General features: G+C 49.2%; 1 protein-coding gene across 4 annotated transcripts in view; it reads left to right on the top strand.

Moving 5' to 3' along the window:
• Positions 1–11482, top strand: part of myo10 (myosin X) — a 64332-nt gene extending 52850 nt beyond the window's left edge. For 2 of the 4 annotated variants that reach the window (XM_061693928.1, XM_061693929.1), the window contains 16 exons: positions 115–235; positions 806–1049; positions 1161–1256; positions 1823–1916; positions 2012–2067; positions 2149–2291; positions 3060–3260; positions 3331–3488; positions 3945–4068; positions 4153–4450; positions 4746–4953; positions 6221–6372; positions 6474–6594; positions 7324–7737; positions 9110–9301; positions 9820–11482. In XM_061693928.1, coding sequence (XP_061549912.1) covers positions 115–235; positions 806–1049; positions 1161–1256; positions 1823–1916; positions 2012–2067; positions 2149–2291; positions 3060–3260; positions 3331–3488; positions 3945–4068; positions 4153–4450; positions 4746–4953; positions 6221–6372; positions 6474–6594; positions 7324–7737; positions 9110–9301; positions 9820–9930 — 2733 coding nt within the window. In that variant the 3' untranslated portion in view covers positions 9931–11482. Of the gene's footprint in view, positions 1–114; positions 236–805; positions 1050–1160; positions 1257–1822; positions 1917–2011; positions 2068–2148; positions 2292–3059; positions 3261–3330; positions 3489–3944; positions 4069–4152; positions 4451–4686; positions 4954–6220; positions 6373–6473; positions 6595–6669; positions 7227–7323; positions 7738–9109; positions 9302–9819 lie in introns of those variants that run through there. The other 2 variants (XR_009769673.1, XM_061693930.1) reach the window with 2 other exon arrangements.
• Positions 11483–11788: the final 306 nt, after the last annotated feature.

Here is an 11788-nt window from a genome sequence, read left to right on the forward strand (position 1 = left end):
AAAAATCAAATGGAGCGATTACGGAAGCGAAATGTGGGCGAGGAGAGCCGCAGTGGCCAGTGCGCTCGGTGAGTTCAACGTAAGAAGCGTTCTGGTCCTTTGTGTGCGTTTCAGTTCGAGGACAGCGAGGACGACTTTGACAGATTCGACACGGACGACGAGCTGTCGTACCGCCGAGATTCCGTCTACAGCTGCGTCGCGCTGCCCTACTTCCACAGCTTCCTGCACATCAAAGGTCGCTCTAAGCTCTCGTGCAAAACTAGATCGCAAAAAGCGTTGCATTTCACGGAAATCGTCATATGACAAAAATATGGGAGACCATTTCTTAGAGACCATTTCTTTTTAGGAGAAAAAGGTGAATGGAAAAAAAAAAAAGCCTGTCTTTAAAAGAAAGTTGCATATTTTCAAGAAAAAACAGTAAGGGGTATATATATATATATATATATATATATAAAAACATATATATATATATATATATATATATATATATATAAACATATATATATATATATATATATATATATATACACGTAATTTTTTTGTATTTTTTTTTGGGGGGGGGGGCAAATATGTTTTTGAGAAACAAAGTTGTAACTGGGAAAAAAGATGTTTTTGACAAAAAAGTTGTACTTTTAGAGAACAATGAAATTTTTGATCCTTTTTTTTCTTTTTGAGAAAAACTGAAAAAAGTTTTCTTTCAAGGAAAAAAAAGACACATTTTCAAGAAAGAAAATGTTTAAAAAAAAAAAGGTTTTCAAGGTTTTTGAGGCAAAAGGTTTTCTACGTTGTGCGGCGCCCCCCTCAGGCGGCCTGCTGAACTCGTGGAAGCGGCGCTGGTGCGTGCTGAAGGACGAGACGTTCCTGTGGTTCCGCGCCAAGCAGGACGCGCTGAAGCAAGGCTGGCTGCACAAGAAGGGCGGCGGCTCGTCCACGCTGTCGCGCAGGAACTGGAAGCGCCGCTGGTTCGTCCTCCGCCACAGCAAACTCACGTACTTCGACAACGACGGCGAGGACAAACTCAAGGGAGCGCTGGACGTGCGCGCCGCCAAGTTAGTAAACCGCCCGAAAGCCGGACCCAAACCGAATGAACGTTCGACGTGAAGTCGCGACCCGGACCCGAAGCCGGAGGACTCAACTCGTTGCGGTCGTTGCCGTTGCAGGGAAGTGATCGACAACGCCGACAAGGAAAACGGCATCGACATCGTCATGCCCGAGAGAACGTACCACCTGGTGGCGGAGACGGCCGAGGACGCCAGGTCAGCGCGGGTTGGGGGCGGGTCCGCATTTCCGAGACCGCAGCGACCGCGACGATGACGACGATCGAGATGACAAGCGTGACAATGATTAGCGGTGGCTAAAAATATGGGTTCATCCGTGCATGCCCCCCCCCCCCCCCCCCCCCCCCCCCCGCCCCCCACAGCCCCTTTTGTAAACTGTGCCAGGCACAACCTTCATCACAGTTTCCGAAAGGAAAACAAATATTTTGGAAGTTTACGTGCACTTGCCTTTTTCAATGTTTACACAGAACGGTCCTGTGTTAGACTTTTATCCTCCATATGCACAAACAAGTTGTTATTGTGGGAAAAAAAAGGATCTGATGTTTTATTGCTCCCAAGTGTGCGGTGACATACAACGCATCGTCAATAATCTTGAAAAACTCTCAACAGGTACTCGAATTATTTGCCTATTCCTACGTCTTCCTGAATTCACATTGAAAAAATCGAAATCAAACCGAATCGTTCTGCACGATACTCCGCCTGCCCTCGTGATGACGATGACGAACATCACGGTGATCGTGACGATGTTGTTTCCCCGGCAACAGCGAGTGGTTCAGCGTGCTGAGTCAGGTGCGCAACTCCACGGAGCAGGAAATCGGCGAGATGCACGACGAGCAGGCCAACCCGCAGAACGCCGTGGTGAGTGATGCGTTGTGGGAACAAAACAAACCGTCATTATTTTCGCGACCTTCCTTGAGCCGAGGAACACGCTTGCGCTCGTCGTCCTTGTTCAGGGGACGCTGGACGTGGGCACGATCGACTCGGCGTGCGCGTCGGACAATCCGGAGAGGTGAGGACGCGATCGGCCCGTCCGTCGCCCGCCGCCGGCGCTCGGCCGACGTCGCGCCGTTAACGCGTTCTCCTCGCGCAGGCCCGACTCCTTTGTCATCATCACGGCCAACCGGGTGCTGCACTGCAACGCCGACACGCCCGAGGAGATGCACCACTGGATCGCGCTGCTGCAGCGATGCAAGGGCGACGCCCGCGTCGACGGCCAGGAGTTCATCATACGAGGTACGCCGCGCGCAACGGCGGCAAAAAAATCGGCTTTCGAGGAAAAAAGAAAATCTTGGATTCCCAAGAAGAAAATCAAAGAGAATATTCCGGGAAATCGTGTATATTTCTGAAATGAACATTTTGCTGGAAAATTTGAACATTTTCAAGAAAAAAAGTGTTTTGCAGAAAGAAATATCTTATTCCCCAGAAATATTTCTTTCACTAAAAGGGGTCATTTTAAAGAACAAACTCTAATTTTAATTCTCAAATCTTTATTCTCACGGGGAAATAATGTTTTTTTATTTACATTATTAACAAAACATTTTAGAGAAAAGTATTTTTCATGTTCAACAAGAAAGGTGCTACATGACAGCAGCTACATCATATTTTTTGAGGGATTTTTTTAAAGTTGTTCTGGTGGTATATTTTCAAGAAAAAAGTTGTATTTTTAGGAGAATTTGTTTTGGTTTTTTTTTGTTAAACATTTTTTCTCAAGGAAATAGATTGTATTTTTAAGAAAGACAGTTCTGGTGTTATATTTTCAAGAAAAGTATGTTTTTAGGGGAAAAAAGTACATTTTGAAGAAAAAAACTTCTTCCCTAAGGAATAAATAAAAAACCGGTGCAATTTTTTTTTCTTTGAGATAGAAAGTCTACATGTGGGAGAATGATGGACTAGTTGAAACTATTTCCATAAAAGCAGTGTGAATGCTAACTTCAAAGCCTGCTTTGTCTCTGAAGACTTGACGACATGACCCCTGCATGTGCGCGCGCGCGTGTCTGTCAGGTTGGCTGCACAAGGAGGCGAAGAGCGGCGGCAGCGGCAAAACGCTGCCGCCGAAGCTGAAGAAGCGCTGGTTCCTGCTGACGCACAACTCGCTGGACTACTACAAGAGCTCAGAGCGCGGCGCCCTCAAGCTGGGCACGCTGGTGCTCAACAGTTTGTGCTCCGTGGCGCCGCCCGACGACAGGGTCTTCAAAGACACCGGTGAGTGGCGCCGGCGGGCCGGCCGGCCGCCGTCGCGTCCGCGGGCCCGTGACGCCTTCGTGATTTTCAGGCTACTGGAACGTGATCGTGTACGGCCGCAAGCACTCGTACCGCCTCTACTGCAAACTCCTGAACGAGGCCGCCCGCTGGGCCGCCGCCGTCCAGAACGTCATCCACGCCAAAGCGCCCGTCGACACGCCCACGCAGCGCCTCGTGCTACGCGTCAAGGTACGCCGTAACCAATCGTGTCTTGGTGCACGCGTGTCAGGCGCAAGCTCGCGAGACGAGACGAGACGCCATCAATACGCCATCTTGCCGGATGACCTCACTGCTCTTTAGGGGGAAACAGTTGGAGAGGGGAAGAAAAAGTTAGGATTTCATTTCTTTGACAAAAAGTTTCATATTTTTAAGGGCAGAAAATATTTTTGCTGAATTTTCTTGGAGGGGAAGATTTTCAAGATGATGTTTTAATCATCCCCCCCCCCCCCCCCCCCAAAAAAAGTTGTTATTTTACACAATAAATAATATTTTTTTAGTTAAGTTTTTGAAGAAAACATTTTTTACTTTTCCAGAAAAATGGTTTTTTGACATTTTCAAGAGAAAAAGTAAATTTTTTTAAGAGAGGAAGCTGTTTTTTTGTTGTTTTTTTTTCGGTCGGCTGATGTTTTGCATGCGCGTGCGCAGGAGAACAGTCTGAACTCGGAGGTGGTGGATCAGATCTACGAGCGGAACCCCATCCTGCGCTACAGCCGCCACCCGCTGCGCTCGCCGCTCCTGCCGCTGCCCTACGGAGACGTCCACCTCGCCGGTGCGTCCATCCGTCCGTCCGTCCGTCGCCCGGATGCGCCCGCACCACCTGCGGCGTGACCTTTTTTTCGCCGCCGTCCTCCAGGGCAGAGGAGCGAGACGTACGGCGGCCTGCGGGAGGAGGCGCTGAAGGCCTTCGAGCGGCTGCGGCGGCTGGAGGGCGCGGACGACCCGGCGCCCGTCATCCAGGACGTCCTGCGGGCGGGCCACGAGCTGCGAGCCCTCCGGGACGAGCTCTACTGCCAGCTGGTCAAGCAGACCGTGCGCCCGCCTCTGTGCGACGGCCCGGGCGAGCTGGCCCGCTGGAGCGCGCTGGCGTGCGCCGCCTGCGCCTTCCTGCCCACCAGGAGCGTCCTGGCGTACGTCAAACTCCACCTTAAGAGGTGCCCGCCCTTTTTTTTTTCAGTCTCACTTTCCAAATGTTTTACCACTGTTGCATTTTTCACTTTTTTAAATGTCGGAAGACTTTTTTTTCACACTTTTTCATCATCTTGATGTTTTCACCTGTGTCACATTCTCTGGTGTCCCTCAGGGTCCACCTTTTCCCTTTAAAAAATATTGATGTCCCTGTTACTTTTTTCACCTTTTCACTTGCGTCCCATTCACCGGCGTCTCCCAGAGTTCTGTCCCGGGACCCCAACACTAAAGGTCGACTAAAGGTCAAACGTCCGTCCGTAGGACCCGAGAGGCGTTCCCCGGCACGGAGCTGGAGCGCTATGCCGCCTTCGCCCTGGATGCGCTGAAGAAGACGCGCAGGCGGGAGAACGTCCCGTCGCGGGAGGAGATCCGGGCGGTGGTGGCTCGGCGGGAAATGAGCACCACGGTGCACTGTCACGGCGGGGGCCGCTGCCAGATCACCTTCGACTCGCACACCGCCGCCGGAGAGGTGAGACGCCCCCGCGCTGTCGCCATCGGTACGGAAAAACATGAGGATGGCGACCCCAAGTGGACAGAAAGGATATCTGCACCTCACATGCATATAGAGTATTTTGCTATGACCTTTACACGATCAGGCCGATCACCAATCAGCAAGTTTTAAAAAAACGATCACCGATCCGATCACAAGATGGAGCGATGTGTTCATTTGCGTGACTTGTTCATTTACTGTATATACTTGTGTACTTTATACTGAGTACTGTATCCATCCATCCATCCATCGTCTGCACCGCTTATCCTCACTTGGGTCGCGGGGGTGCTGGAGCCCGTCCGTCCCAGTTTGAAAACATTCTCTGGCATTTTAGACAAAAGTTAAAACACCAATGACCTCTAGGGGGCATTCAAGGATTGGCCACTGACATAAGTTAAGGTCAAACCAACATTACAACATGACAGAAATAATGGCTGCTAACTTACTGCAATTCAATTACTTTAATAAATACTGTTAATGACAGTATTACTCTAACTTTGTCAGTGTCCCAGCTATATGGACGGGTGTTGTCCAGAGTTTGAGTCCGTTTGACACTTTTGTTTTTATGTTCCCCCCACGGCGCGTTGCTTGAACGCAGCGTGCTCCTCCTCCTCGAGTACATTCTTCAGGTTCTCGAACAAATTTGTTGTGTTGAAGCATTTCGATGACGTTTCCCACGGTGTACTTCAGTTGTGCGCAGACTGCAAATAACTTACGTGTCGTTTGTCTGAGACACCGCAAAATAATCCACTGACAAGATTGAAAAAAACTTTATTGGCCGTCAGATCGTTACAGTACTGCGCCACAAGACACGTGACGAGGCTAAAAATAAACTCGCTTTTGGATTCATACGCGACGAAGACGCGGAGTTAATGTCTTGCGCGGAGCCGATCGATGACGTCGTTGATAGGATCGGGGAATGACGACATGAACGCCGATCGGCATAAAATGCTAATGATCGGCCGATACCGATAACACCGATCGGGTCGGCATAAAGTCTAGGATTATATGTATGAAGCTTTAACAAATATATAGAAATAATATTTGGACTGAGTAGATTATTATGAGAAGAACAAACTCCGATCGATTAAAATATTGCAAAGCTTGAAAACCTCCATCTGCTCCTCATCACACCGACCACAACGCAAACTCACCACTTTTCTACTTTCCTCCCAGCGTCACTTTGACCGCTTTTTGATTTTTCAATTTGCGTTTTACTGTGTTCATGAACGTGTGTGCGCGTCAGGTGGTGGAGAAGCTGGTGCGTGGTCTGGCCATGGAGCACAGCAGGAACATGTTTGCTCTCTTCGAGCACAACGACGACGGCGCGGCAGTGGCGGAGGAGAAAGCCATCGAGAGTCGCACCGTTGTCGCCGACGTGCTCGCCAAGTTTGAAAAGTCAGTCGGAACCTCATCGCACTTGTTCTTAGTTAGTGTTGAGCCGTCGTCGGGGGAAAAAAAGTACACTTTTTGTGTGTGTGTGTGTGCGCACACTGCAGATTGTCTTCCAGTCCAGAAGGGGGCAGCACAGGCTGGAAGTTCTATTTCAAACTTTACTGCTTCTTGGACGTGGACAATGTTCCCCAAGACAGTGTGGAGTTTGCCTTCATGTTTGAACAGGTAACCACACACACACACACACACACCCATCCATTTTCTACACGCTTATCCGAGGTCGGGTCGCGGGGGCAGCAGCCTCAGCAGGGACGCCCAGACTTCCCTCTCCCCAGCCGCTTCCTCCAGCTCTTCCGAGGGGATCCCGAGGCGTTCCCAGGCCAGCCGGGAGACGTGGTCTCTCCGGCGTGTCCCGGGTCGTCCGCGGGGTCTCCTCCCGGCGGGACGTGCCCGGAACACCTCACCGTCGAGGCGTCCGGGAGGCATCCGAATCAGATGCCCCGGGCACCTCATCTGGCTCCTCTCGATGCGGAGGAGCAGCGGCTCTACGCTGAGATCCTCCCGGAGGACCGAGCTTCTCACCCTATCTCAAAGGGAGAGCCCGGACACCCTGCGGAGGAAACTCATTTTTTGCCGCCCGTACCCGGGATCTCGTTCTTTGGGTCACGAGCTGCGGGTCGGAGGTGAGGGGAGGAACGGAGATCGACCGGTAAATCGAGAGCTTCGCTTTTCGGCTTAGCTCCTTCTTCCACAACGGACCGATACGAAGTCCGCGTCACTGCAGACGCTGCACCGATCCGCCTCGTCCAAGGGTCTTGTTGGTGAATTTATTCCCAATAAAGAAAGCTCATCCAAATGTAATGAGTTATCTTACTTTGGAAAAGTCATTGAAATCGTTCCACTCCTATTCCATTTTCAACATGGTGAAGTATGCGCACGTGTGTGTGTGTTCAGGCCCACGAGGCGGTGATCCGCGGTCAGTATCCGGCTCCAGAGGAGACTCTTCGGTTTCTGTCGGCGTTGCGGCTTCAGTACCTTCTGGGAGACCGAAGCCCGCGGACCGCCGTGCCGGAAATGTCGCAGGTGTTCCCCGTGGCTCGCCTGCGGCCCCGCGCGCCGGGCGAGCGCTCGGGGGCGTCGGAGCGCAAGCGTACCGGGTTCCTGGAGGGCACGCTGAGGCGCAGTTTCCGCCGGGAGCCAGACGGCGGCCCGGAGGTCACGACGACGGACGAGGCGGCGGCCGTCCGCGCCGGCGTCCTGGACAAGTGGAGCGAGCTGCGCGGCGTCACTCGGGACCGGGCCATGCGCCAGTACATGGCGCTGGTCAGGGAGTGGCCTGGGTACGGGTCCACGCTCTTCAACGTGGAGGTGAGGACCCAATTCTGGGACACACGAGCATTTTTCCCATCTCGAAAGATTTTTTTTATTGTGATAGAACCCACACGTCAAGATAAGCGATTCGGCATTGAACAGTTTTGGCCGTATTTTGTTATTATGATTAATCCGTTTATTTGAAAGGGGACAATGCAATTTCATAAAACACGTGAAGTACACATGGTTAAAAAAGCCAGAATTAGCCAGAAGGCGAGTTTTCATCTGTAGTCCCCTGTCCGCTGCGCTCCGATAATCTCCACACACACAACGCCACACGCATAAAACTTCGATCTCAAAGTCTGGCGTGGTCACGCGTGACCTCGCAAAAACGAAGACGAGCAGACACTTGCGGGTATGCGCGATGTCACTTGCTTTGGAAAAGACTTCTTGCCGTGCGGGGGGAGCCACTTTTATACAAAATACGACATCGCGTAGCACGTTTGTTTGGTTTTTGTTTTGTATCATGTTTCGTTTTTTGCGGGGCGCTTCTTTTATCGGCTTCATTCCATTCCATTCCACGACACAATTCTCGCCGTCATGACTCGGGAGACGTCGGTTTCCCCCGCACGCGCGCACAAAGACTTTTTGGTCGTAAGTACTGAACGCGTTCGTTATTTAAGATTGTCGGCCCCGACCTGATCTGGACTCTAAAATCGGGACGAATCCGCTCTTAACGCACCTCGGACCTGAGGACAACCATCTCGGATCATCTTGTAAGACTTCAGATTGTCTGGCATTGGACGCGCTTGTTGTTTGTTTTTGTGCTTTAGCGGTTTGCAGCCCTCAAATCCCGACCGACCGCTTCGGATCTCGTGAGCCGCAAAAGTCGAAAGGAGTCACGTGGACTCTTGGTGACTTTGGACAAGCAACAAGAGTCCACTTGCCTCCCAAAGTCCAGCTGCAACAATTCATTGATTAATCCACAACTAATCAATTGTCAAATATATCGACAAGGATTTGGTCATTGTTGAACATAAAATTGCCCAAAGTGTCAGAATTTCAGCCTTTAAACAGTAAACATTCTCTAATATCCGTCGTCCTCCATTGAAGCCGACTGATTGTTTGTCAGGTTTTTCTTTTTTGATGACACATTTGCAAACATCTGCTTTTACTTTGGAAAACGAAGATTTTTCCCAATTTTCTGACAAATGTTGCAGACGAAACCAGGAACTGACTCATCAACAATTTATGTTTGTGCATTTTCTGCACTGTCAGTTTGAAATGTTCTGTTTTTTAATCAATGGATGGAAATTAAAAAAATGTTTTTTTATCCGATTCATCGACAAAATAATCAACAGATTCATCAGTTATTAAAGTAATCGTTAGTTGTTGAATTGCGGTGTTGTGTTTTGCATGGCGGCGGCAGTGTCGGGACGGAACGTTCCCGTGCGAGCTGTGGCTGGGCGTGAGTCGGCACGCCGTCTCGGTGTACAAGCGCGGCGAGCCGTGGCCTCTGGAGGTTTTCCCCTACGAGCTCGTCCGCTCTTTCGGCGCACCGCTCGCCAACACCTACAAGATCGCGGTGGACGGCCGTCAGCTCGTCTTCCAAACGCTAATGGTGAGCAAAAACTGAGCTGGCTAGCTAGCTAGCGCTACTACGCCAATTTCACATCACTTTCATAGAATTGCAAAAAGTGGAACGGAGGCAAATGGTCGCTGTAGTCATGCCAACGAACGTTCGCCAGACGCAACGACAATAACGTCACCGCACCCACCACACACAATTGGTGAAATTATCAACTAACCAACCAACCAATTAACTGAATAACCAAACCAACTAATTAATCAAGCGACTAGTCAACTAACCCTAACTAATCAATCATCAGAATCATCTTTATTTTGCCAAGTATGCCCAAAAAACACGCAAGGAATTTGTCTCCGGGAGTTGGAGCCGCTCTAGTTTGACAACAGACGGACGGTCAATTGACACAGAACGACCAAGTCACCTGCTAACAAACACGCCGAGTGCAGTGACGGCTCCTAACGGCGAGAAAGGTGTTTGCCTGGCACCTCGGTAACGCCGTCTCCTCTTCCTGTTCCCCGTTTCCTGTGGGCGTGGCGGCGGGCGCGGTCCAGGTGATGGACATCGCCAAGCTGATGAAGGCGTATGTCAGCATGATGGTGAAGAAGCGCTACAGCAACTGTCAGTCGCTCAGCAGCCGCGGCAGCCATTGCGGCACCTGGTGAGCCCCGCACGCTTCCGGTCCCGATTCCGGGCCCGATTGCGATTCCAGTCCCGCTTGGATTCCATTCCGACCGGCACGCTTGTTCCAGAAGATTGCCGGTGCTCGGCCCATTTCCAGTTTTACGCCGTGGCCGAGACGAGACTTTTGAAACCAGCCTCCGCGCCAGTAGTGGGCGGCGTCACTTTTTCAACATCAACTTCTGGTCAAGAAAAAACTATTTGTCTGTCATCTTGGAACTTTATTATGAGCACTAAAAGAGCGACTTTTAAATGAATGTAAAACAAAAGATGTAAATAAGCCGTTGTTGTCTTAAACATTTCAAGTTTGTTGTTGTGTTCTGATTGGCTAACCGAGCAAAGGAAGGCCACACAAGTGGCTGAAGAAAAAAAACAACCACCGCCACCACCGCGGTACCCGTGTGGTCCATTTCAAGTTACATTCCATTTTAAGTGGGTTCATACGGCAACATCATCAAAGCACTTGCCACTCCACGGTGACATGCTAATGCTAGCGGCGTTAGCTGCTTTAGAGACCCTAACCCATAAAATGATTTTTATTTTTTTGGAGAATTTATTTGTATTTTTTTTTTTTAATGAAATGAGAGTACTTCCTTTTACAAACTCGGTAAAACGGTGGACGACTGGTTAGCACATCTGCCTCAGAGTTCTGAGGTTGCCGGTTCAAATCCGGCCTCTCCTGTGTGGAGTTTGCATGTTCTCTCCGTACCCGTGTGGGTTTTCTCCGGGTACTCGGGTTTCCTCCCACATCCCAAAAACATGCATGCAAGGTTAATTGAAGACTCTACATTACCCGTAGCTGCGAATGTGAGAGCTACACTCGGCTGCGACGGACAACCCTGCTCCTATTAGTCCATTAAATCGAAAAGCAATTTAAGGATTGATTCCGGAAAGGACATCTTCATTCTGTGGGGTGGGGTGGGGGGGGGGCAATAGGGTTATGTTATCAAAAATGAACTTTTTGTTGAAAAACTGATTTTTTCTTCATTTGAGGACGTCATATTTTTGTGATATGATGTCACAATCATATCCGAGCTGGTAGTTGCTCAAATTGAAAAAGTCAGGACGAGTCTGAACGTTTTTCCTCATACGCAAGCAAGCAAGATTTTATGTAAGATCATTCTTTGCAGATTATTTTGTATTTCCGAGAAGCAGGCCTATCAACCTATCAAAGTTGACCAAATGTTCGTCTTTTTTCCAAATTTTGAATAAAGATGTCAGGATGTCGCTGTGGTTGCACGCTGTAAAAGCTCACCACGCGCTAGTTGAGTTTTTGGTTTTGTTTTAAGTGTAGCATTCGTAAGACTCCGCCACCACGTCAGCCATCCAAAGACGCACACGCACGCAAACGAGTGCCTTCTTTGCTGTACATTTTTTGGATGTTTGTGTGCAATGTTTCTCGAAATGTATATTCTCCGATGACGGCTGTACATTTTTGTACTGCTTCAGCTTGATGGCCATATGGGTCCTCCAGCTGCTTTTGTTCTTGTTCCGCTCTCAGAGGACCATTTTGACAATAAACATTCTTCTTGTTAACGTGCTTATTTTTGAATAACACAACCGAAAGTTGTAAACAAGACATAGAACTGTCAACACGTTAAAGCGGCGGCACGGTGGACGACTGGTTAGAGCGTCTGCCTCACAGTTCTGAGGTTCAATCATCAGGCTTTCATTTAGTCCTTTTTTATACAGTACCTTGAACTTGGTTTAAACAATTAAAATATTTGCGAAATATACAGTTTTATAAGTGCATAACAATTGGTTCCTGAATTCTAATGGTAAATTCATTTTAAAAAGGAATATTAGTAAAAAAAAAAATAATTCTATAAACATTGAACATTA

The sequence above is a fragment of the Phycodurus eques genome, chromosome 13 (assembly GCF_024500275.1).
Source record: "Phycodurus eques isolate BA_2022a chromosome 13, UOR_Pequ_1.1, whole genome shotgun sequence".
Classification (NCBI taxonomy): domain Eukaryota; kingdom Metazoa; phylum Chordata; class Actinopteri; order Syngnathiformes; family Syngnathidae; genus Phycodurus; species Phycodurus eques.